This window comes from Phyllopteryx taeniolatus, chromosome 10 (genome assembly GCF_024500385.1).
Source record: "Phyllopteryx taeniolatus isolate TA_2022b chromosome 10, UOR_Ptae_1.2, whole genome shotgun sequence".
In the NCBI taxonomy this organism is placed as follows: domain Eukaryota; kingdom Metazoa; phylum Chordata; class Actinopteri; order Syngnathiformes; family Syngnathidae; genus Phyllopteryx; species Phyllopteryx taeniolatus.
Genome location: NC_084511.1, coordinates 9,170,413 through 9,192,751, shown reverse-complemented (window position 1 = coordinate 9,192,751; position 22,339 = coordinate 9,170,413). Strand labels below are relative to the sequence as shown.

Here is a 22,339-nt window from a genome sequence, read left to right as displayed (position 1 = left end):
CCCGCTTGCTACTGGGTCCAGTAAAAACAGATACCTTCGTATTGTGACAGAATACAACTCCAGCGGCGCTAAGACAAGCACACACCCTCCAAGGCGCCCATATAGGAAGACAGGACAAAGCTCTCCAGGAAATCATGGAATCTTTAACCACTCTCACAAAACAAGTTTCCATCCTTTCTGCCAAATTGCATTCCGACCACCCTTCCGTAAGTACTCCTTCCAAGCCCGCAGCCTCCGAACAATCCTGCCTCCCATGCAAAGAGCCTCATGTTCCTCCACCCGAGCCCTACTCCGGGGACCTAGGTGCATGCAGTCAATTTCTCCTCAATTGCTCCCTGGTATTCAATTTACAACCGTTAAGCTACCCCACCGAACAATCCAAAGTAGCATACGCAAATAACCTCCCCTACGGAAAAGCAGCAAAATGGGCTACCGCGTTATGGCATAACTCCTCCCCAGTACTCTCGTCATTCACCTCCTTTTCTGCGGAACTAAAGAAAGTTTTTGATCACCCCGTTCAGGGCAGGGAAGCCACATGACGCCTCCTCACGCTTACTTAGGGCTCAAGTTCCGTAGCTTTGTACTCAGTAGAATTTAGGATACTTGTGGGCAAGTGCGGGTGGGATGACACGCATTAAGGGGTATATTTTTAAACGGGCTTTCGGATCAGCTCAAAGATGAGCTAGCCGCCCGGGACGAGTCCTTCTCCCTCGAAGAGCTTATCTCGTTATCCATTTGATTGGACAACCGGCTACGGGAAAGAGCACGAGAGAAGGGGCTAAGAGTGCGGAAAATTATATCCTCTCTGAGCATTGCACTTCACTCTCCACCCCTGCATCAAGTACCGGGGACTAAATGAAATCACTGTAAAAACAAAGCTCCACTACCCCTCACTGACCCCTCATTTGAACCCCTCTGTGACACCCAGATATTCACCAAATTACGTAATGCCTACCATCTCATCCATATCAGAGAGAGGGACAAAGGGAAAACAGCTTTCAATACCCCCCTCGGACACTTCACAACCATTCAGACTTACATTCACACCTACGGGCAATTTAAAGTCTTCAATTAACCTACTGTGCATGATTTTGGGATGTGGGAGGAAACCGGAGTACCCAGAAAAAACCCACACAGCCACGGGGAGAACATGCAAACTCTACAAACGGCGGATTTGAACCCGGGTCCTCAGAACTGTGAGGTGTCACGTGGTCTGTGTTTTAGTTTAGATTATATTTACCGTAATTTCTCGTGTATAATGCGTACCCATGTATAATACTTACCCCCAAAATTGACCACAAAATTCTGGAAAACCCTTCAACCTATGTATAATGCATTTTTACAATGCATGATTTTGCTTCCCCCTCCTGGAAGCCGTCATCTTATCGTGGTGGAGGGGTTTGTGTGTCCCAATGATCCTAGGAGCTAAGTTGTCTGGGGCTTCACGCCCCTGGTAGGGTCACCCATGGCAAACAGGTCCAAGGTTAGGGACCAGACAAAGCACGGCTCCAAAAAACCCTATGAAGAAAGAAACAAATGGACCGAGGTTTCGCTTGCCCGGACACGGGTCACCGGGGCCCCCCTCTGAAGCCAGGCCTGGAGGTGGGGCTAGAAGACGAGCGCCTGGTGGCCGGGCCCCATGGGTGCACCCATGAGGCCCGACTGGGCACAGCCCGAAAGGGTAACGTGGGTCCCACTTCCCATGGGCTCACCACGTGTGGGAGGGGCCATAGACCTTGGCAATTCGATCCCCGGCTACAGAAGCTGGCTATAGGGAGGTGGAATGCCTCCCTGCTTCCCCGCACTTGGGTCCTCCACATTTTGTCTTGCCTTCAAACACCACAAAAACCCAACCCTGACAGGAAGCTGATGTGCTAATTAGTCGACCACCGTGCTGGTAGATAGGTACATTTGTTTGTTATTTTGACCTCAGTTTACCTTAAGCAAAAGGGTTCAATGTAGGGCTGGGCAATATTCTATAATATATATTATAATATATCAACTTCCTGACGGACCCTCCTCTCCAGCACCCCTGAATAGACCTTACCAGGGAGGCTGAGGATTGTGATCCCCCTGTAGTTGGAACACACCTTCCGGTCACCCTTCTTAAAAAGGGGGACTACCACCCCTGTGTGCCAATCCAGAGGCACTGTCCACGCGATGTTACAGAGGCGTGTCAACCAGGACAGCCCCACAACATCCAGAGCCTTTTGGAACTCCGGGCGAATCTCATCCACCCCCGGGGCCTTGCCACCGAGGAGCTTTTTAACCACCTCGGTGACCTTAAACCCAAAGATAGGAGAGCCCGCCTCAGAGAACCCAGACTCTGCTTCCTCATGGGAAGGCGTGTCGGTGGAATTGAGGAGGTCTTCGAAGTATTCTCCCCACCGACTCACAACCTCCCGAGTCGAGGTCAGCAGCGCCCCATCCCCACTATACACACCCGAAGGCGGAGGGAGGCTACCCTCTCGTCCAAGGGGTGAACCCCAACGTACAGGCGCCAAGCCGGGGGGCAATAAGTATACGCACACCTGCTCAGCGCCTCTCACCATGGGCAACTCCAGAGTCCTCTCGAGAGGACTGGTACCAGAGCCCAAGCTGTGCGTGGAGGCGAGTCCGACTATATCTAATCGGAACTTTTCGACCTCACACACCAGCTTGGGCTCCTTCCCTGCCAGAGAGGTGACATTCCACGTCCCTAGAGCCAGCTTCTGTAGCCGGGGATCGGATCGCCAAGGTCCCCGCCTTCGGTCACCGCCCAGCTCACACTGCACCCGACCCCAATGACCCCTCCCACAGGTGGTGAGCCCATGGGAAGGGGGACCCACGTTACCCTTTCGGGCTGTGCCCGGCCGGGCCCCATGGGTGCAGGCGCTCGCCTTCTAGTCCCGCTACCAAGCCTGTCTCCAGAGGGGGGCCCCGGTGACCTGCGTCCGGGCAAGGGAAAACCAAGTCCATCGTTTGTCAACATCATAAGGGGTCTTTTGAGCCGTGCTTTGTCTGGTCCCTCACCTTGGACCTGTTTGTCATGGGTGACCCTGCCAGGGGCATAAAGCCCCAGACAACTTAGCTCCTAGGATCATTGGGACACACAAACCCCTCCACCACGATAAGGTGACGGCTCAAGGAGGGGAGGAGGTATTCATTTTCACAGAACTGTATTCCTCACAGTGCAAAGGTGTCACAGCATTTAATATAAAGTACGCTTACTTTGCTCCTGAAGCGTGGCATCTTTTAGCCTTAACAAGTGCATCAATATCAGATGTCAAATTGTCAGTAGTTGTCCATCCATCCATCCATTTTCTGAACTGCTTATCCTCAAGCGGGTTGCGGGAGTGCTGGAGCCTATCCCAGCTAACTTCGGGCCGGAGGCGGGGTATACACCCTGAACTGGTTGCCAGTCAATCGCAGGACACATAGAAACGAACAACCATTCGCACTCACAATCACACCTACGGGCAATTTAGAGTCTTCAATCAACCTCCCATGCATGTTTTTGGGATGTGGGAGGAAACCAGAATACCCGTGCCGCCAAGTACTTGTCATTTTCATTTAAGTGGTGAGTGGTCGTTAGTGCTTCCTCCAGTGGACTAAATTAGCTATAACAGTTTTATTTATAAAATAGCAGTGAATGCGTTCTCTATCCACACGGGCCAGATTGGACCTCCTGACGGGCTGGTTCTGGCCCACAGGCTGTCGTTTTTTTGTTTTGTTTGTTTTTTAAACAATAAAAAAAAAGAAAAAGTGATTTTGAGACCATTCCACAAACAAAAAAAACAAAAGCTACAATGGAATTTGGAGATTATGGAGAAATGTATTACAGATCTCCAAACTATTTAATTATGCTCAGTTTGTCCATAAACACAAATAAACTACATTTCTGTGGTCATACTATACCTTGTAAACTCCAGGACGTGAAGCAGCTCATACTTCTCCTCGTTTCCCATCTAAAACCATAACAAAACAACAAGGTGGGATTCAATTAAAATTTCTAATTGAAGCAACCACGAGCCAGAATAGCAAACGATTCAGCCGATGCGGAGGGTTAAGACAGAGCTGATGAAGCTAGAGAAATTAGAGCGACATCTCAGAGACACAATGTTTTCTGGAGGAGACAAAAAGGGTAATGGTGCTGGCCTCTCTCCGCCTCCGAGGGCAATCATCAGGTTAGCCAATTAAAGGGAAAACAGGATGGCTGACCTACACACTCTGCACCGGCTCAGTTTATCATCATTGTAGGCATGTTTTGCATTATTCCTTATAAAAGATGCCTTCTCTTAGATTATTATTATTATTTATTTATTTATGCATAAATTATGATAAGTGACGTAAAACAAAGTGCCAAAAAAAACTGTTATTGTTGGGGCTTAGCAATTCATGAAATGTCCCTATTCGCTGATCAGGAAAGTCAAATAATGATTTCCCAAATGCAATCTAAAAAAAAAAAAAAAAACGCGAAATATAAAAAAATTAAAATAAATATCCCAAGGAAAAATATGTTCACAAGCATGTATAGAGCATTTGAGATTGATGTGTGAAAATATTTCAGTATATTATTTGAATGCATTTCAGTATGGTGTGTGAATGGATGTGACATACAGTATGTTTATGCAAGATTATTTGACCTGGATGTGTGCACGGCGTTTGACGCGTTTGTATGAATGTATCTTAATACTGTTAGAAAAGGAACTGGTTTTTGGCCATGTCAAAATATAATATGGCATTGACCAACAGCTATAAAGTACAATAGTAAGCCTAACTCAAGCACCAGCGTTACGTAGCATTATACTGTATAGTATATATTTATAATGTATATACAGTATGCCATAAACTTGTTGATTATTGTATAACAATGCTTTTCCTCATTGATTTAATATGTCTGCTTTTAATATGTAAGTGCTGGAGGCAGTGATGCCTTCAGCACAATGCATGATTACACTGTCGCCACACTATTTTTCTTAATTTCCTTCGTAAAAAAATATTTGATTGTTGTTACTTTTTTATTTACAGATTAAGAATACAGTTTTACTAGCGTATTAAACACGCAATGCATTGTGGGTTAATTATCCATACCGAGTAGGCGATCATCAATCGGTAATGGAGGGTAAGGACTGACTCTCTGAAGGACTTACAATACTTAGGTTAAATAATATTTACAATAAAAAGTGAGAACTCTCAACTTTGTCTGTGAGCTGGTTGAACACACTGACGTCACAGAGTAAGAAAAAAAGTTTTCTTGCTCTTCACATCAAAAATACTGTGGTGGGAGCAATGGTGTATGTGTTTACATACACGCATGCACAAAGGCACGCACACGCACGCACGCACGCACGCACACACACACACACACACACACACACAGACACACACTTGCTTTCATGGGCCACAATCAGCAGTGTACTGAGAATGGTGTGGTTGTTTACGTTTAGGAACTTACTGTATTGTGTTGGCATGTCAAGTCTGCACTAAGTTGCTGATTTAATGTGGCTTCAACTACACTACTATTTAAGTTATTGCTTCATGTTGATGACATCATTCTGTAACTTGTGTGGTGTACATTACCAAGTAATGGGTAAAGGTTTAGCTAATGCTTTTTTTTTTTACTGTGGATAAGTGATATTCCTGCCACTTGGCAGCTGCTGAAAGTAACTAAAGTTACTTTTTTCTAACTTAGTTACTTTTGAAATCAAATAATCAGCAAAGTCTCCAAGTTACCTTTAAGCTCAAGTAATCAGTAAAGTAACGAAGTTACTACTTCAAGGAAACTGTGGCAAAACTGGCTGTATACTATGACGCCTTGTTCGGCCAATCAGAAGCCGTGCAGTGTATGACGCAGGCTAGGCTGGCTCGGCTACCCAGAGTTAGACGCCATTAAGCGAACGCGGGTCCTGCCAAATAAATATGCCTTTGAGGCTAACGGGCAAATAGATGTGTGTTTACTCAAGGACTCAAGACAGAGTTTCAACACCGCTGCATTATAATCTGAAATGTGTACAGTTCGTTGCAGACAGGATGGCCGGAAAGTCGCATTTAAGATCCCCTGCACTGGTGTACCTAATGAGATTCAATCAAAGGATTTTATTGTCATAGTGAAACTCATGTAACAGGGATGCACTACAGACTACACACACACATGTACGCACACACAGACACACACACACACACACAGAGTGAAATATTTCATGCATTTTTTTTGAGAGGGCAAATTCCTGACTAATTTTTACATTAAAAATCACTATTTCTTTAATGAATTATTTCTGTTCACGTTATCGATCCATCCATTTTCTTCCGCTTATACGGGGTCGGCTCGCAGGGGCAGTAGCAGGGAAGCTCAGACTTCCCTTTCCCCAGCCACTTCGTCCAGCTCTGAGGTTACTGAGGGGATCCCGAGGCGTTCCTAGGCCAGCCGGGAGATGTCGTCTCTCCAGCGTGTCCTGGATCTCCTCCCGGTGGGACATGTCCGGAACCACCACCATGGAGGCATCCACGTGGCATCCTAATTAGATGCCCGAGCCACCTCAACTGGCTTCTCTCAGTGCGGAGAGATTTGTTTGCTTTCACGGAGGACTAAGGAAATCAGAACGTGGTCCAATTTGACTGAAAATCTGAGTAGTTGGACTAATTTGTGGGTTTATTATCATTCCCATCAACAACTAAGCAAATGGTGCACACCTTTGCTAGAAACTGTAATTCCTAGTGTCCTTAAGGCAAGTGTCATTTCCTATTCTGTTTTCATAAATAGCCTGCAATGCTCTGCTAAGGCGTTACAAATTCTTGTTCCATGTGTCCCCCTTTTAACTTTGAGCAATTGGCCCTCCAAAGGTTTTTGCACGCCCCTTCTCAAAACACTCAAATCACATCATATTTTGCCATGAAATAAATGTAAACACCATTAATCCTGGCTCCCCCCAAAAAAACACATTTTTTTGTAATGTGTTTCTTAATATGAAAATAGCATTCTATAACACAGTGGTGCCTTGAAATAGAGTGTAATTTGTTCCATGACCATGCGCTTCTCTCAAAGCAGTCATAAAAACATATTTCCCCAATAAAATGAATGGAAATTGAATTAATTTGTTCCAGCCCCCCAAAACACCACCATTTTTTTTAAAATTATTTTGGCAAATAAACGTAGCAGGATATTGTAAAATATAGTCAAAACAACATAATAGTCTGGTTTTATGAAGTGGAATCAAGCCAAAAGTCTCTCTCTCGCTCATTCTCTCTCTCTCTCTCTCTCTCACACACACATTCACACACACACACACACACACACACACACGCACACGCACACGCACACACACAAATAGGCAAGAGAGCTAGAAGAAGACCAAAGAGAAGGTTGATAGATATAGTGAGGGAAGACATGACAGATTTTGGTGTTAGAAAGGAGGATGCAGGACATAGGCATACATGGAAAAGGAATTGAGTTGTCTACACTGTCTGCCCCCATACAGCGCTCATGACTTGGCCACTGGGTAGCAGTATAATAAAGCCATGCAGACAACTACTCTGACTCAGTAATTTGCTGTTATAGTAGTAGAATATGTGCCTCTGAGTATTGTTATATTGTTTGTGTACATGTATTGCATCACCGTTTTCCTTTAAATATCCATTACTTAAGGCGCTTTCACATCGCCACATTGATGCTATTCTTTAGCCGATCTGCGGGTTTTGTGTTTGTTTGAATTAAGCTAGACGACAGAGATGAAGTAACTGTATGTGGTTGTTTTAAATACATGTGTAATTGTGTTTAGTCATGATTAGTTTGATAGCAAGAATATATGAGTGGATTTAAATAGCTTGAAGCCTCTTTTTTTGAAGAATTTTTCACTACCTGCCAAGCTGCTGCTTGTGAAGTGATTTAAGATGACTTCATGGCCACCATACAGTACTCCTATCTAAATGTTTTTATTGTATGTCAAAAGAAAGAAATCTGCCATGACGGCTTGTATCTAGAAAAACTCAGAAGTTGGGTCACTCGTATCTCAAGACACCGTTGTATTTACAATGAATTTATATATTAAAATCCACCAAATGCTGCACTCTTGAGTTTGCCAACTATGGCATACATTGCAATCGATTTAAATATTATACTGATTGAATTCCACATGCTAAAAAACAATCTTGTGTGTCCCTTGTGTATTGAGTTGCAGGAGATTAAACATACCATTTCCACAATGACACTGTCTGGCGTTCGACCAGAGAACACAAAACCCAGGTTGCATGCAGCTCTCACCAGAGCGCCTTCATCTTGGAAACAATGAGAAAGAAAATAAATTTTACATCCAAGAAGCCTCAGCCGGACATGTTTTCATAAAGAGGGCAGTATTTGTGAACCAGGTATCTTGTGGCTAGGCATGCACGAGGATGCTGCAGGGTGAGAAAAAAAGCTATTTGCTTTTTTTTTTTTTTTTTTTTTTTTTACAGTTCACTTAACAAGCTCATCCCCCACTTCGCTTCAAACCCCAAAGCTCTTCCCCACAAGCACCACTGATGTACACAATCAGGCACAAAATAAGCACAGAATGTCACATGAAGTAACAGCATCATGTTTTCTTGTTATTGAAAGACAATGGTCCTTGCTATTTGTCACGTGTCAATTGTACAGCATATTTGTGTATTTGTATTAAGTGATGCTAATATTAATATTTGTAATAATATATTGACTTGTGGTTTAGTAGAGACTAGCTAATGCAAGTTTCAACAATTCTTATTCTCGTCTTATTTTTGGAATGAGAGTCCAGTCAGTGTTCACATTTGGTGCAACAAACAATGCCTTAAGGGATGGTGACATTGTGCAATTCCATTAAGACTGTCCATTTATTTATTTTTTTGTACATTTAAATACCGTTGCTAAGGGCACCAGGCATGTTTAAATGCAATGCTGCAACAAGCAAAGGCTAAAAACATTCAAAAATGGGATTTTCTTGGGAAATGGGAAAACACTTGCATTCAAGTAGGTATTTATATCTATCCATCCATCCATTTTCTTTACCACTTTATCCTCTCTAGGGTCACAGACTGCTGGAGCCTATCCCAGCTATCTTCGGGCGAGAGGTGGGGTACACCCTGAACTGGTCGCCAGCCAATCACAGGGCACATATAAACAAACAACCATTCGCTCACACATTTACACCTAAGGACAATTTAGAGTTTTCAATCAACCTACCCTGCATGTTTTTGGAATGTGGGAGAAAACCCACGCAGCCACAGGGAGAACATACAAACTCCACACAGGCGGGGCCGGGATTTGAACCCCGGTCCTCAGAACTGTGAGGCAGATGTTCTAACCAGTCGTGCCGCCCATTTATTTCTATAAACATGCAAATTAAGTATATAATTTTAATAAAATGTACAATTGAAATCATGTTCTTCATTTAAACTGTGAATTTGATGTCAATTGTTCTTATAGTAATGTGAGTTAATTTGTTCGAGCCTCAAACTGTAGCCACCATAAAACCTTTATTAACTGTAAAGGTGTTTTTCTTTTCAAGATTTTTAAATCTGTAACTGTCATACAAGTGCAAAGAGAAGTTAACCACTGTTAAATAAAACTAAAATCGTGTACCCTTTGAACATGCCTACCAGATGTGTAATAAAGAGGGAACATGGCGGTGTTTACAAGTTCCTGTGGGAATTTTATAGGTAATGTTGGAATTGATTACAATTCTGTACTGTTTTAAGAATTTAATAGTCCGACTTTAGGGGCTCCATTGCACTTATAAATTTCATTTATGTATATATGCAAAAGGTTATTTTTAAATATAATGACACGAAGAAGGTGTGACATACCTGGGGACGCTGCCTGGTAGGTGATTTTTCTGTCGCTGCGCTCGGGGACTGCGGTGTGACAGATGGCCATCATGGTCATGAACTCCAGGATGACAGCAGCTGTAGGCTACAGGAAGTGGGGAAAAAGCTACTTTGACATTGGATTTTCTCCATAATTTAAGCCATAGTATACAGTAATGATGTGGGGGGGGGGGGGGTGAAGAAAAAAAATGAGGTTCAAATTGAAGCATTATGCAAATAAAACCATAAAAAGCCCCAAAACACTGTACCTACAAATTCTCACATCCGTTTATCTTGATCGTGGCATTCATTTTTTCATATATATAAGTATGGCCATTGGAGGACTTCATAAAAGCTCAAATAGACCCTGATGTGCGAAAGGTTCCCTATCGTTGCCGTTGAAAAAGGCGCTACCAGTGTCATTACTGCTCCTGTGCACCTTGAAAACAAATGTGCGGTTTTTGCATCTCCACTTATAACCTTTCAGACAGCATCAACAACACATCGCTCACCACAAATCGATTTTTCATACGAGAGAAGATAAGAGGATTTACTTAAAGGTCTCATGGATGTTTTAAGAGGACACTTGTCTAATACAGAGGTCCGACTTTCATCACCTCTGAAACACCCCCGAACAATAACCAATGCGCTCTGAGAATAATTACTGCACTAGTAAAACCTCCATTTTTCAGATTTTCAAGGTGGCTCGTGGTAAGCAAAAAGGAAAAATATATACTCATGTATGTTCACTGCACACATATTAGATATTCTTGAGCATTAATCTGTTTTTTTACGATAGTATACAGTGTGTATAGACAGTATATATGGTATATACAGTATAGGAATCCCGGGATGCACATGTAATGGAAAGAATGAGTCCCAGCCCTGGAACAGTGAGTCCCCGCAATTTACCATCACGGAATACAGATACAGTAATCCTCCGCTTTATCACATTTCTTGCTTCGCGGTCCCGCTATATTGCAGATTTTTATTGCAGTTGTTACTCTCTTTATACTGTTTGTACAATATTTTTGCTGTCCATTGCTCTTGCTCTCTCTCTCTCTCTCTTTCAATATATAATGTGTTTAGGCCTGCCACAATAGCAATTTTTTTTAAAAACGTTCATGATAAACGATAGTATTGTTGATGTTGTTTTTTATGCCACTGATATAATGCTATTAGAGCATAATAAAGAATTGTACACATCAACAAAATTCTGCCCTGGTAATCAAACAAAAGACCACAACTGCGCCATGTTCTTTCATTTACTAAAAGTAGGGCTGCATTTTACAATAAAAGCAAGTAAATAAAAAGAGAAAGTTATGCGTGTTCAAATACCGTGCTTAAGAAAAATAAAAACGTTAGAATTTCCCCTTTTCTGTTTGGCATTTTGATACTATAGTAAAGTCTCAAACAATTTTACATAGTATTTTAATTTCACAAATATTAACAACTTAACTGTTTTAGACTGTGCTCCCAGTGGGAACTTCCCACTGAGAAGTACAAACAAAAATGACACCGATCATTCCATTTTAAGCGCCGTTTGTTCCAAATGTTCTCTTGTTTTATCTGTCATTTACAGATCTTTCTCTGTCTTTTCCTCAACTTCTGTTTTGGCTATGGTATGAGTCTGTATGGGACTATTTCTGGGTCTGGACGCAGACTGTGGTCCGCCAGTTAGCGACCTGTTTTAAACGATGTCGCCACGATCGAGCGAGCCAGAGCAAGCTGTTTAGCTCCTTAGCTCGCAAGCTAGTTAGCACATGGGCTAGCGAATGTAATAAATAGCTAACTTTCCCTATATTGTCCCATTTGTGTGCATCTACGGATCCAAAGCCGTTCTCCCAGAGGCTCACTGTGTTGTGAGCAACGCGCCGGGTGTTACCATAACAATGAACATTTATCAAGTCCGTAAAAGAAGAATGTTAGGCAGTCCTTGCCCCCCATTTTTCTTACAACAGGATTTTAAGGCGTACCCTTGGTGTTTTGTTCTGTCAAATACATTTTGATACTAGACTATTTGAATGAGGACTGTGGGATAAAAATTAAACAATAGTAATGTCGGAAGAACATAAATTCTTATACATTCCAGTCTTCCCAAGAGAGAGAGTGGAAGTACATCCCATTTATTCAGATGACTATTTATTTCCTTAAAATCATTTGTCATAATTTGATAAAAACAACTGTGTGGATCTTCAGAGTAAGACTTAGCCCCATGTATCTGAACCCCTTTTTGGATTGTGTGAATGAGACAAGGTTATCCAACTGTGATTGCCAGTTTCCAAGAATCATTAAAGCTTTGGATTTGTTTGGTCCGTTGTGGTAAAGAAGGAGCTAAGCCGAAAGGCGAAGCTCTCGATTTACCGGTCGATCTACGTTCCTACCCTCACTTTTGGTCACGAGCTGTGGGTTTGTGAATGAAAGGACAAGATCTTGGATACAAGCGGCTGAAATGAGTTTCCTCCTCAGGGTGTCCGGGCTCTCTTATAGTGATAGGGTGATAAGCTCGGTCATCCGGGAGGGGCTCAGAGAAGAGCTACTGCTCCTCCGCACTGAGAGAAGCCAGTTGAGGTGGCTCGGGCATCTAATTAGGATGCCACGTGGATGCCTCCATGGTGGTGGTTCCGGACATGTCCCACCGGGAGGAGATCCAGGACACGCTGGAGAGACGACATCTCCCGGCTGGCCTAGGAACGCCTCGGGAGCCCCTCAGTAACCTCAGAGCTGGACGAAGTGGCTGGGGAAAGGGGAAGTCTGAGCTTCCCTGCTACTGCCCCTGCGAGCCAACCCCGTATAAGCGGAAGAAAATGGATGGATGGATAACGTGAACAGAAATAATTCATTAAAGAAATAGTGATTTTTAATGTAAAAATTAGTCAGGAATTTGCCCTCTCAAAAAAAATGCATGAAATATTTCACTCTGTGTGTGTGTGTCTGTGTGTGGGTGCATGTGTGTGTGTAGTCTGTAGTGCATCCCGGATACAAGCGGCTGAAATGAGTTTTGCTCCGCAGGGTGTCCGGGCTCTCCCTTAGAGATAGGGTGAGAAGCTCGGTCATCCGGGAGGATCTCAGAGTAGAGCCCCTGATCCTCCACATTGAGAAGAGCCAGATGAGGTGGCTGGGGCATCTGATTCAGATGCCTCCTGGATCCCTCCCTGGTGAGGTGTTCCAGGCACGTCCCACCGGGAGGAGACCCCGGGGACGAACCAGGACACGCTGGAAAGACTGTCTTTTAGCTGGCCTGGTAATGCCTCGGGATCCCCCCGGAAGAGCTGGATGAAGTGGCTGGGGAGAGGGAAGTCTGGACGTCCCTGCTAAAGCTACTGCCCCCGTGACCCTACCTCAGAAAATGGATGGATGGATGGATGGATTTGTTTTGCATTAATTTTACAACCTGATATTAGACTATACTGATTAAGGGTATGGAGCAGAGTAGGAACTGAAGTTATGGGATTCTCCCAAAATAATAAAATATCATCACCGAAAAGAAACAGCTTATGAAATGAATTGGTTTCTTCTATTGTTCCCTGTATGAGAAGATTAGCTCTAATAAGTTTGGCACACGGTTCTATTCTAAGTGCAAACGGTGAGGGCAAAAGAATTTCACCATGTCTAGCCCTGCGTCCCAGTCAGAAAAATAATCAGAGAAGTGGCCATTAACCCTCACTCGTGACCTGGGTTTTTATAAAAAAAATAATTGACCCATTTAATAAAGGCATTTCAAAGCCCATACAGTGTGTTTAAGAGTCTTTTGTAGAAAGGGCCAATCATACTGATCGAAGACTTTCTCAGCATCAAAACTGAGAAGGATTGATGTGGTGTTCGTTTTTTGTGCTATTATTTAAGGATTTAAGGCCCTTGTAACATCGTCTGTTCCTTGTGTCTGTGCTATAAAACCCTTATGGTCACATTTCAAAATGCGTTTGGTCAAGTTTTCTTATGTGGCCTTCAATTATATTTGCAATGATGGCAGTAAGTATTTTCAGGCTGATATGAGGCTTATGGGGTGATAAGACGTGCATAAAGTCGGGTCTTTGCCATCTTTCTTGATGATGCTAATATCTTTAGCCCATGACTGAGGTGGTTCACCTTCTGAAAGTGCGGAATTATCGAACTTGTGATAAAGTGGTATCAGTTCTTTTTCAAACACCTTGTAATATTTCTATTCAAAATTGTGATGACCAAATTTTCCCTTTTACTGCAAATAAATATCGGCTCCAAATATCGATTGTCGGCCTCATTGACATGCACTTACATGTTAAGTGTTCAGTGTGGGCATACGTTAGAGACTACAGGGTCGATACCGATTACTGACCAATAATCACCACCCCACTGAACACCTAACATGCATGTGCATGTTCTCTGTTTTCACAGAATACTACTCAGTCTAATCAGAAACAGTTGTCCTTTTCCACATTGAGACACTTTCTAATGTGTAAGATTCAAGACCCTGAAGCTGAGTTGTCCTTTATCAGATCAGAACAGAACAGAATTGAGTAACATTTGAGCATTTTCCCTCCTTGCCTTCAAAGTCAGCAAAGGCCAGATTCTCACCTGTCTCTAAAAGATTTCCTGAGTGATTTTCCTGTGCAGTGGGATATGTCAAAATAGATTTCACCTCCCAAGTCTGCTTGGGCTGACAATCATTAATGTTCATACTTTTCAATATTTCTGATCACAAATCTGGTCAACCCCGGTTCCTCAGATCCGTGGGCTCTGTGATTGTGATTTACAATGGAACATTAGCCAATTAGGAAGCAACCTGAAGCTCAAGACATATAGAGGAGGTACTGGTCGTGATGAGTGTGTGTATAACGTCTGTCACAAGTCATTCAAGGAAATGACAAGAAGCGTTTGCAACCACAATGTAGTTACCAGACAAACTAACAGTTAGCCTAACTTCTATTTTTTTTCGACTATTACTCTTTTTTCCATTTTCCAGCAGTCTGGATACCCGTTCGCCACACTGCCTCTCATAGGTCAATAATGGTACTACACCAGACAGCTGGTCTGGGGGAAGAGACTCATGATTGTCGATAAGAGCAGTAAGCATACATGTGCCAATTTTTTAATCGTCATTTGTGGGGATTCTCACATTTAAAAATATCAATGAACATGTTAAAAATCAGTATGTGTATATGATTTGGGTTTGTTTTAAAAAACAGCAGTTCGAAGTGTATGCGCCCTATGCGCCACCTGTCGATTGCGCACCTCTGGCCGATTGTCAACAGGGGGTGGGAGGGGGAGTGCCGCCCTCCACAGAAGGCCGCCATGAGCAGCTGCCCATATCGCCCATTTCTTAAACCGCCCTTGGGTGAAGATGAGGCACACAGTGAGGGTGTTTCCAATATTATATTCCTTGTCAAACGAATTTGGGTGCGGAAATGGTTGGGATTATTAAATCTACCTTTTTTGGTTGTCTATTGCAACCCTGCTCTGTGACAAGAGAAATGAATAAGGTAGGTGGTGCTGGTGTTTGAGGGAGGTTCTGTGTTAATCAAATGGTCTCTTGAATATGAAAGTACACCGTTTTTATTACAGACCATGAATGACCTTTTCTCTTGGTATGCATTGTGAGGTGTCTGCATGGCTGTATGAAGGCCAAAGCTTCATGCAAGGTTTAGCTTAGGCTTGTATACTGCAATGCAAACGAGGGCCTTGACAAGTTCAAGCACAAAGAGCTGAAGAGACGGTCTTGGTGGCGAGAATACTGTGATGTCAGCAATCGACCCAGACCCCTGACTCCCACTGACTGGTGGATCGTCGCAATCTGTCACAGCAACGGTGACAGATGTCCACTCTGGATGTGGACAGTGTGATCAAAGTTGATGGGTCCAGCGAAAAGATGACTTTTTGACTCAAGAGAAAGTGAAAAGCCCCAGGGATTTATTTTATTTTTTATTTTTTTCAAATAGTTTATTTTTGTCGGTGCTGTGGTTTAATTCTCTTCTCTGGTCCGTCAGATGGACGGACGGACAGATCCTGCAATATGGGTGTTTTCACACTTGCCACATTTGTTCTGCTCTAAACGAACCAGAGTTAATTTCTCAATTGGTCCGGTGCAGTTGTGAATACACACAAGCAAATCCTGGTGTGCATCAATTCAATGGACAGCACAAAAATTCTTCTACAGAATATCCGGTCATGACACCGCACATATTTTTCCTCATTTCATTCTTTTTTTCCCCAACATAACACATTGCTGTGATCAATTGCTGTTGTTGTCACCATGGTAACTGTTGTAGCAGAATGTCATGAAACTAAACGACCTGCTGTTTATTGTGCAAGTGAGGCTGCCTGTATGATATTAACTGGAGGCTTAACACAGGAACAACACACTGCATGTCAGATTACTCTAGCCTTTATCTTTCCAACTTTAATAAGGGTGCAAATTGGCAGAATGCAACGTGCATTTCCAGGTCTGTGCTTTGTCACACCCTCGTCATTTATGTCCAATGGAAGCAACAATCGTCACATGCGTGACTTTGTTTACAAACTATACTTCGCTTGCCAAATGAATAATGTGAATGTGAACCGGACCAAATGAAAAAAATAATGTCCGCTTTTGTCCCGGACCAAACAAGTGGACCAAAGGACTTTCCTGGTGTGAATACACTCATATTTAAGTCGCCCGTAGTTACCACCAGCTCATCTTGGATTTGATTCAGGTTGTCTTTTGCCACATGGGCCAAGTGACAATGCTCCAAGCATGCATGGACTGCTCTTTCCATGCATGCAAGACCGTCAGTGGGCCTACAGGGCTCGAGACTGCGACCAAATTGGTCGCACATGCGACCTTTTTCAGCTAGTACGATTAAAACTTTCATCTTGTCGCATTTGCTCGAGTGCATGTTTTAATGTTTGACAGTCACCTTTGTTCTCCTCCTGCACGAGAGAGAGAGAGAGAGAGAGAGAGAGAGAGCCAGGACTGTGTGATGATAGTGTCTCAATTGTTATTATGAATTCCATTTGCGTTAAAAGCGACCCGCTGCAATATGATTGGCTGCCTGCTATACCGCTAAGGGCAAAGATTGCCTGCTTATTTGGTCTATCGTTTTCATTGCACTCATAACAAACATAGAGTCATGTGCACAGGTTTTAATAACTTTGTTATCAAGCAAGCAGTTAAAAAATGTGTCAGTCTGTCTATCCATTTCTAAACCCTGTTTATAGCACAGACATATGAAGATAATGTATGTGCAAAGTTAAAAAGCCCTGACTCCTTTAAAGGGGATTGTGTCAGAAAATAAACTATCATTAAAATAAAGTGCAATTATTGCATTAGTAATGATTCATCCATGTTTTGGATAAAAATAGTGTGAATAATCAGAAATCAGAAATAGTGTGAATAAATAAACAATACGGGTGGTGGTACACTTATGCAATCATTTTTCAATGTATGTCAATCATATGGTTACGGTCAAGTTAAAAATTAACTGATTTTTGCAGGGTAGAGGGTTTGGAGCCCTCAATATAAGAACTATATTATATGAGGAGTCATATACCCCCCCCCCCCCCCCCCCCCCGAGTCATACAAATGAGCACATAAAAATACAGCCATTGTTGTTTTGGTTTGTTTTATTTAAATTTAATTGACCCATTTTGTCTGTTACTGCTTGTTGCGGACAAACTTCTTGTTCACTGTAACATATTTTGAAAATATCATATCTCAAGTCACTGTCAATCTTTACTTCATACAAAACTATTGTATCCCATGGTCATGCTGTACCGCCACAAAAATTGGTGCGATCAAATCATGTGCTGGTGCGACCAACTTTTGCAGTTTTACTAATGCAAAAGTTAGTGTAGAGGCTAACTTAAAAGGAAGGAATGAATTCAGCCTGTGTTTACGTCCACCAACGCAGAGAGCCACTTGTGTTAAATACGCCAGCTGCGCACGTCTGCGAGATTATGACAACTCGGGTCAAACCAGCTCCCTTGCAGAGTCACCCCACAACCCACGCCGCGTTTGCACTAGTCGGGAAAACAGAGACCTAAAAGTTAGGTTTTTTTGTTTTTGTTTGTTTTTTACTATTGAGGCATATTTTTCGAGCACATTTTACTCCAAATTGTACAACTGAGCTTTCACTATTGTTCTCTCAGTGGAAAAAGAAATAAGTGAATGAGCCTTGTTCTTCTTTTCTTTTCTTTTCGGCTTGTCCCGTTAGGGGTCGCCACAACGTGCCATCCTTTTCCATGTAAGGCTATCTCCTGCATCATTCTCTCCAACACCAACTGCCCTCATGTCTTCCCTCACTACATCTATAAACCTTCTCTTTAGTCTTCCTTGACCTCTCTTGTCTGGCAGCTCTATTCTCATCATCCTTCTACCAATATACTCACTATCTCTCCTCTGGACGTGTCCAAACCATCATATTCTGCTCTCTCTAACTTTGTCTCCAAAACATCTAACCTTGGCCGTCCCTCTGATGACCTAATTTCTAATCCCATCTAACCTGTTCACTCCTGGAGAGAACCTCAACATCTTCATTTCTGCCACCTCCAGCTCTGCTTCTTGTTACTTAATTGCTTTACCTCCACAGGCATGTCATCAGGACCAACTGCCTTTCCATTTTTCATCCTTTTTAGTGCCTTTCTAACTTTCCCTTTACTAATCATTGCTACTTCTTGGTCCACCACACTTGCCTCTTCTACTCTTCCTTCTCTCTCATTTTCCTCATTCATCAACTCCTCAAAGTATTCTTTCCAGGTATCCAGCACACTACTGGCACCAGTCAACACATTTCCATCTCTATCCTCAATCACCCTAACCTGCTGCACAACCTTCCCATCTCTATCCCTCTGTCTGGCCAACCTGTATAGATCTTTTTCTCCTCATTCAGTCTCCAACCTGGCACGAATGAGCCTTCCTCTGTCAATAATGTGACCACCCGTTCAAGGACGGTTTTCATCTAAGTGACAGAAGATGACCTCAACGAGTCAAAAACATGATATTGTGCTTCAGTACAAATGACAGGTACCATAAATATGACGTATGATCTACACAACCTCCCATCAGGCTCCCTCAACACAATCCCACCCAAAACCGTAGGGTTCAGTGTCAAGGGGATAGATCATTTTCACAATTTGATCCCACATAATTTTTTGTTCTGTGCCGGAGACGTAACTTGACAGGCGACTATACTCACATGATTACTTTGGAGGTTTTCCAGCAAGCTCGGGTCGATAAAGCCTGACTCCTCCGATGAGTGTGAGCTGTGCCTGGAAAGAGGACACAACACACATCAAACAATAAAAGAATGCACCGTGATAACAGTAGAAATGACAGTCGTTGCAATATTGTAAATAGCAACCTAAAATGGGAGTGGGGTACCGACCGCCTGTGTGCCATATGGGACAATTCTAATATTGGCAATATAAGGCAAGAAGAATGATTTACGAAAAAAACAAAATTCGACACACAAGTACTCATAATATATAAAGTTTTCATAATACAGTAGCTTCAAATGTAAAACTAAGGCTAATCAGATGTAGGTACATTTGCTTGTTACACATTGTTTTAATTGCTTTACTAGTCAAATTTTCACCGAGAAAAAAATAATTACTGGAATCATTTTGACTCATTAAGCTGTTAAAACAAATGTTTTAAGTGAGGTGAAACAATAAAACTATTGTAAAAGTAATATAAGAATCCATTCATACATATATTCCATTTACATGACAACAAGACTCAGTTGAGTTTGATATGAAAGCGCATATTTGCATATCGGTTGTTGAAAGTTGTGAAGGGTACTAATATAATTGACTATACCACTTTACAGAAACTTTGTGTTGGGGTACCGAAAGGTATACAATGGTCACTTCCATGCAATACGGGCAAATAAGAAAATATCATCTCGCATGCATGCTGTACTGCAGCACAAAATGCTTCAAAGGACACAGCATCACCAAATCACAGCACTTAAGGTACAAGAAACAACATTAGCTCCCAACCATCACCATAAATGTTTAATGTTACAAGGAAATAATGAGAATTGTCCCTCCCTGATTAGTGGCCAAAAACGTGTTCTACCACAGTGGTGAGTAAAAGCAAAATTTCTTATGATAACATTACTCATTCGTCTTTAACACAAATAATGACTCAAAACTCTTAGAACTGCATAGTTGTTGGAATACTATTATTGTTTGCATGCGACACGGTGAACGACTGGTTAACACATTTGCCTCACAGTTCTGAGAACCCGGGTTCAAATCCGGCCTCGCCTCCAAACTCGTGGAGTTTGCATGCTCTCCCCGTGCATGCATGAGTTTTCTCCGGGTACTCCGGGTTCCTCCCACATTCCCAAAACATGCATGGTAGGTTAATTGACGACTCTAAATTGCCAGTAGGTGTGAATATGAGTGCGAATGGTTGTTTGTCCATATGTGCTCTGTGATTGGCTGGCGACCAGTTCAGGGTGTATCCCGCCTCTCACCCAGAACCGGCTGGGATAGGCACCAGCACGCCCGCGACCCTAGTGAGGATAAGTGGTACGGAAAATGGATGGATTATTGTTAGCCTTATCAGCAATTCTATTTCGACTGCTAAATTTAAAAATGTTCACTCTATTATCATGAGACCCATTCTCAATATGTCTGTGTACTCCAAAAGTTGAGTACACGTGGCCCTCAGAGTGCCAAAACGCTTTTGATAGTGTGAAAACCCTTCGCATTGCTTGTACTAGAATACAAGGCTGCAAAAATCTATTTGCCAATGGCTTGTCCAGATTATAGGCACCCTTTTTTTTGGGGGGGGGGGGGGGACTAGTAAACAAACCCGCGGTTTGCATTTTAAGAGAGGGGGTGTATGGCTCCTAGTATATTCTGACCAACAAACTGATGCAGTGCTGTGTCTGCTGGTCTCTGACTGCTCTTCCCTGATTGGTGGTCCTCATCACCAACTCAACCCACCAATCGGCCTATTCCTCTTGTTGGTATGGTACCGCAGTCTTTTAAATGAACTGCACACTTGTTAACAATATTAAAATGGTATTTGTGTAGCACATGTCGAAAGTCGGGATTTATATGGGTTTTGTTTAATCTCTGTGTTAAGGTATATTGTTGTGCTGTGCCCTTGTTCTCAGTGTTATGGGCACATGTTGGCCCTTTGGCTTGTGGAATTTAGTACATTTATTTACTTTGTAAACTGGCTCAACGACAGACTTAATCTGTACTCTTTTTGTTGTAAAAATTAGGAGCAATTTGACTATTACAAACCCCAATTCAAATTAAATTGAGATTTTGTATACAATGTAAATAAAAACAATACAATTTGCAAATCATTTTCAACCTATATTCCATTGAATACACGTAATGTTCAAACACGAACTTTACTTTTTTTTGCCAATACCAAATCATGACAGTCACTTGTTTCCAATTAACCTGTTCACCTGTGGAATGTTCTAAACAGGTGTTTTTTTTTTATTTTCTTTTAAAGGATTCCTCAACTTTCACAGTCTTTTGTTGCCCCTGTTCCAACTTTTTTTGGAATGTGTTACAGGCATCAAATTCAAAATGAGATATTTGCAAAAAACAAGAAAACAAGTTCCTCAGTTTGAACAAATATCTTGTTGTTATAGTGTATTCGATTGAATATATAGTAGATTGAAAATATGCAAATCATTGTATTCTGTTTTTATTGGCATTTTGCACAACGTTCTTACTTCATTGGAATTGGGGCTTGTACATGGTTTGGTAGTTTTTTTTTGTTTTTTTTTGTATATTACAGCTCTCTCTCATTAAAAGACCACTTATCGGTATGTTATTCTTCAACTGCTATTTCAAAGTTAGTCCCTTTCTCCGTCGCAAATAATCCAAAAGGCTCATAACATGTTTGGACTTCGTTAGACAGCAAAGAGTAAATAAATCAACAGCACCTCTGCTACTTGCAGCCAAGTGGTGCACCCCATTGCATCAAAGGGCGATTCATCAACAATCAATAGCTCGCTTATTCAGTACAAGTCTCACATTCTGTTCTTTGAATTTGTGATAAACACAAGCAACACAAATGCTTATCCAACTACATTTACACAATGATCCGCCAATGCTACAAAAATTGCAGATGTTGCTGATAACGGGATGCTTGTATGACCACACAGCTACACTAAATTGCAGATGGCTTACTCACTGACATTTGACATGAATGTATGCTAATGCTCCAACAAGGACAGAGTATGCTGGCTGCACAGGAAAAGAAAGGAGACCCTCTGAGCTCCACACAGGCATCACTCAACATGTTGACGGTGTTGATGAAACCTTTCAGACTACAGCGCAGTCACTTATCGACTGACTGCTAGCGCAGCGGGGTGCCGTCACAACAGGAACATGCGTGCTGATGGCTCTTAATCAATTAGCGGGGGCTGTTTCCAGATTAAACCTTAATACGCTGGAGGCCTGGATGGGTTTATAACTGACCTATGGCAGGGTGGTATCACTTTGTTACATTTCAAGATAAATTTTAACTGAAATGCAACAGTTATAAGGCAATAATGATGGCCTCTGTTTTATGGATAGCCACAAAATACGGATTATTTCTATGAAAAAG

General features: G+C 42.3%; 1 protein-coding gene across 11 annotated transcripts in view; it reads right to left on the bottom strand.

Annotated features, from left to right (window-relative positions):
* Positions 1–22,339, bottom strand: part of atp8a1 (ATPase phospholipid transporting 8A1) — a 176,995-nt gene that overhangs the window by 82,297 nt on the left and 72,359 nt on the right. For all 11 annotated transcript variants that reach the window (XR_009790381.1, XR_009790382.1, XM_061786766.1 and 8 more), the window contains 4 exons: positions 18,945–19,017; positions 9,796–9,901; positions 8,171–8,253; positions 3,898–3,947 (listed from right to left, as the gene is read on the bottom strand). Coding sequence is in view for 9 of the 11 variants with exons in the window: in XM_061786766.1 (XP_061642750.1) it covers positions 3,898–3,947; positions 8,171–8,253; positions 9,796–9,901; positions 18,945–19,017 (312 nt within the window). In the remaining 2 variants the exon portion in view is untranslated. The remainder of the gene's footprint in view (positions 1–3,897; positions 3,948–8,170; positions 8,254–9,795; positions 9,902–18,944; positions 19,018–22,339) is intronic.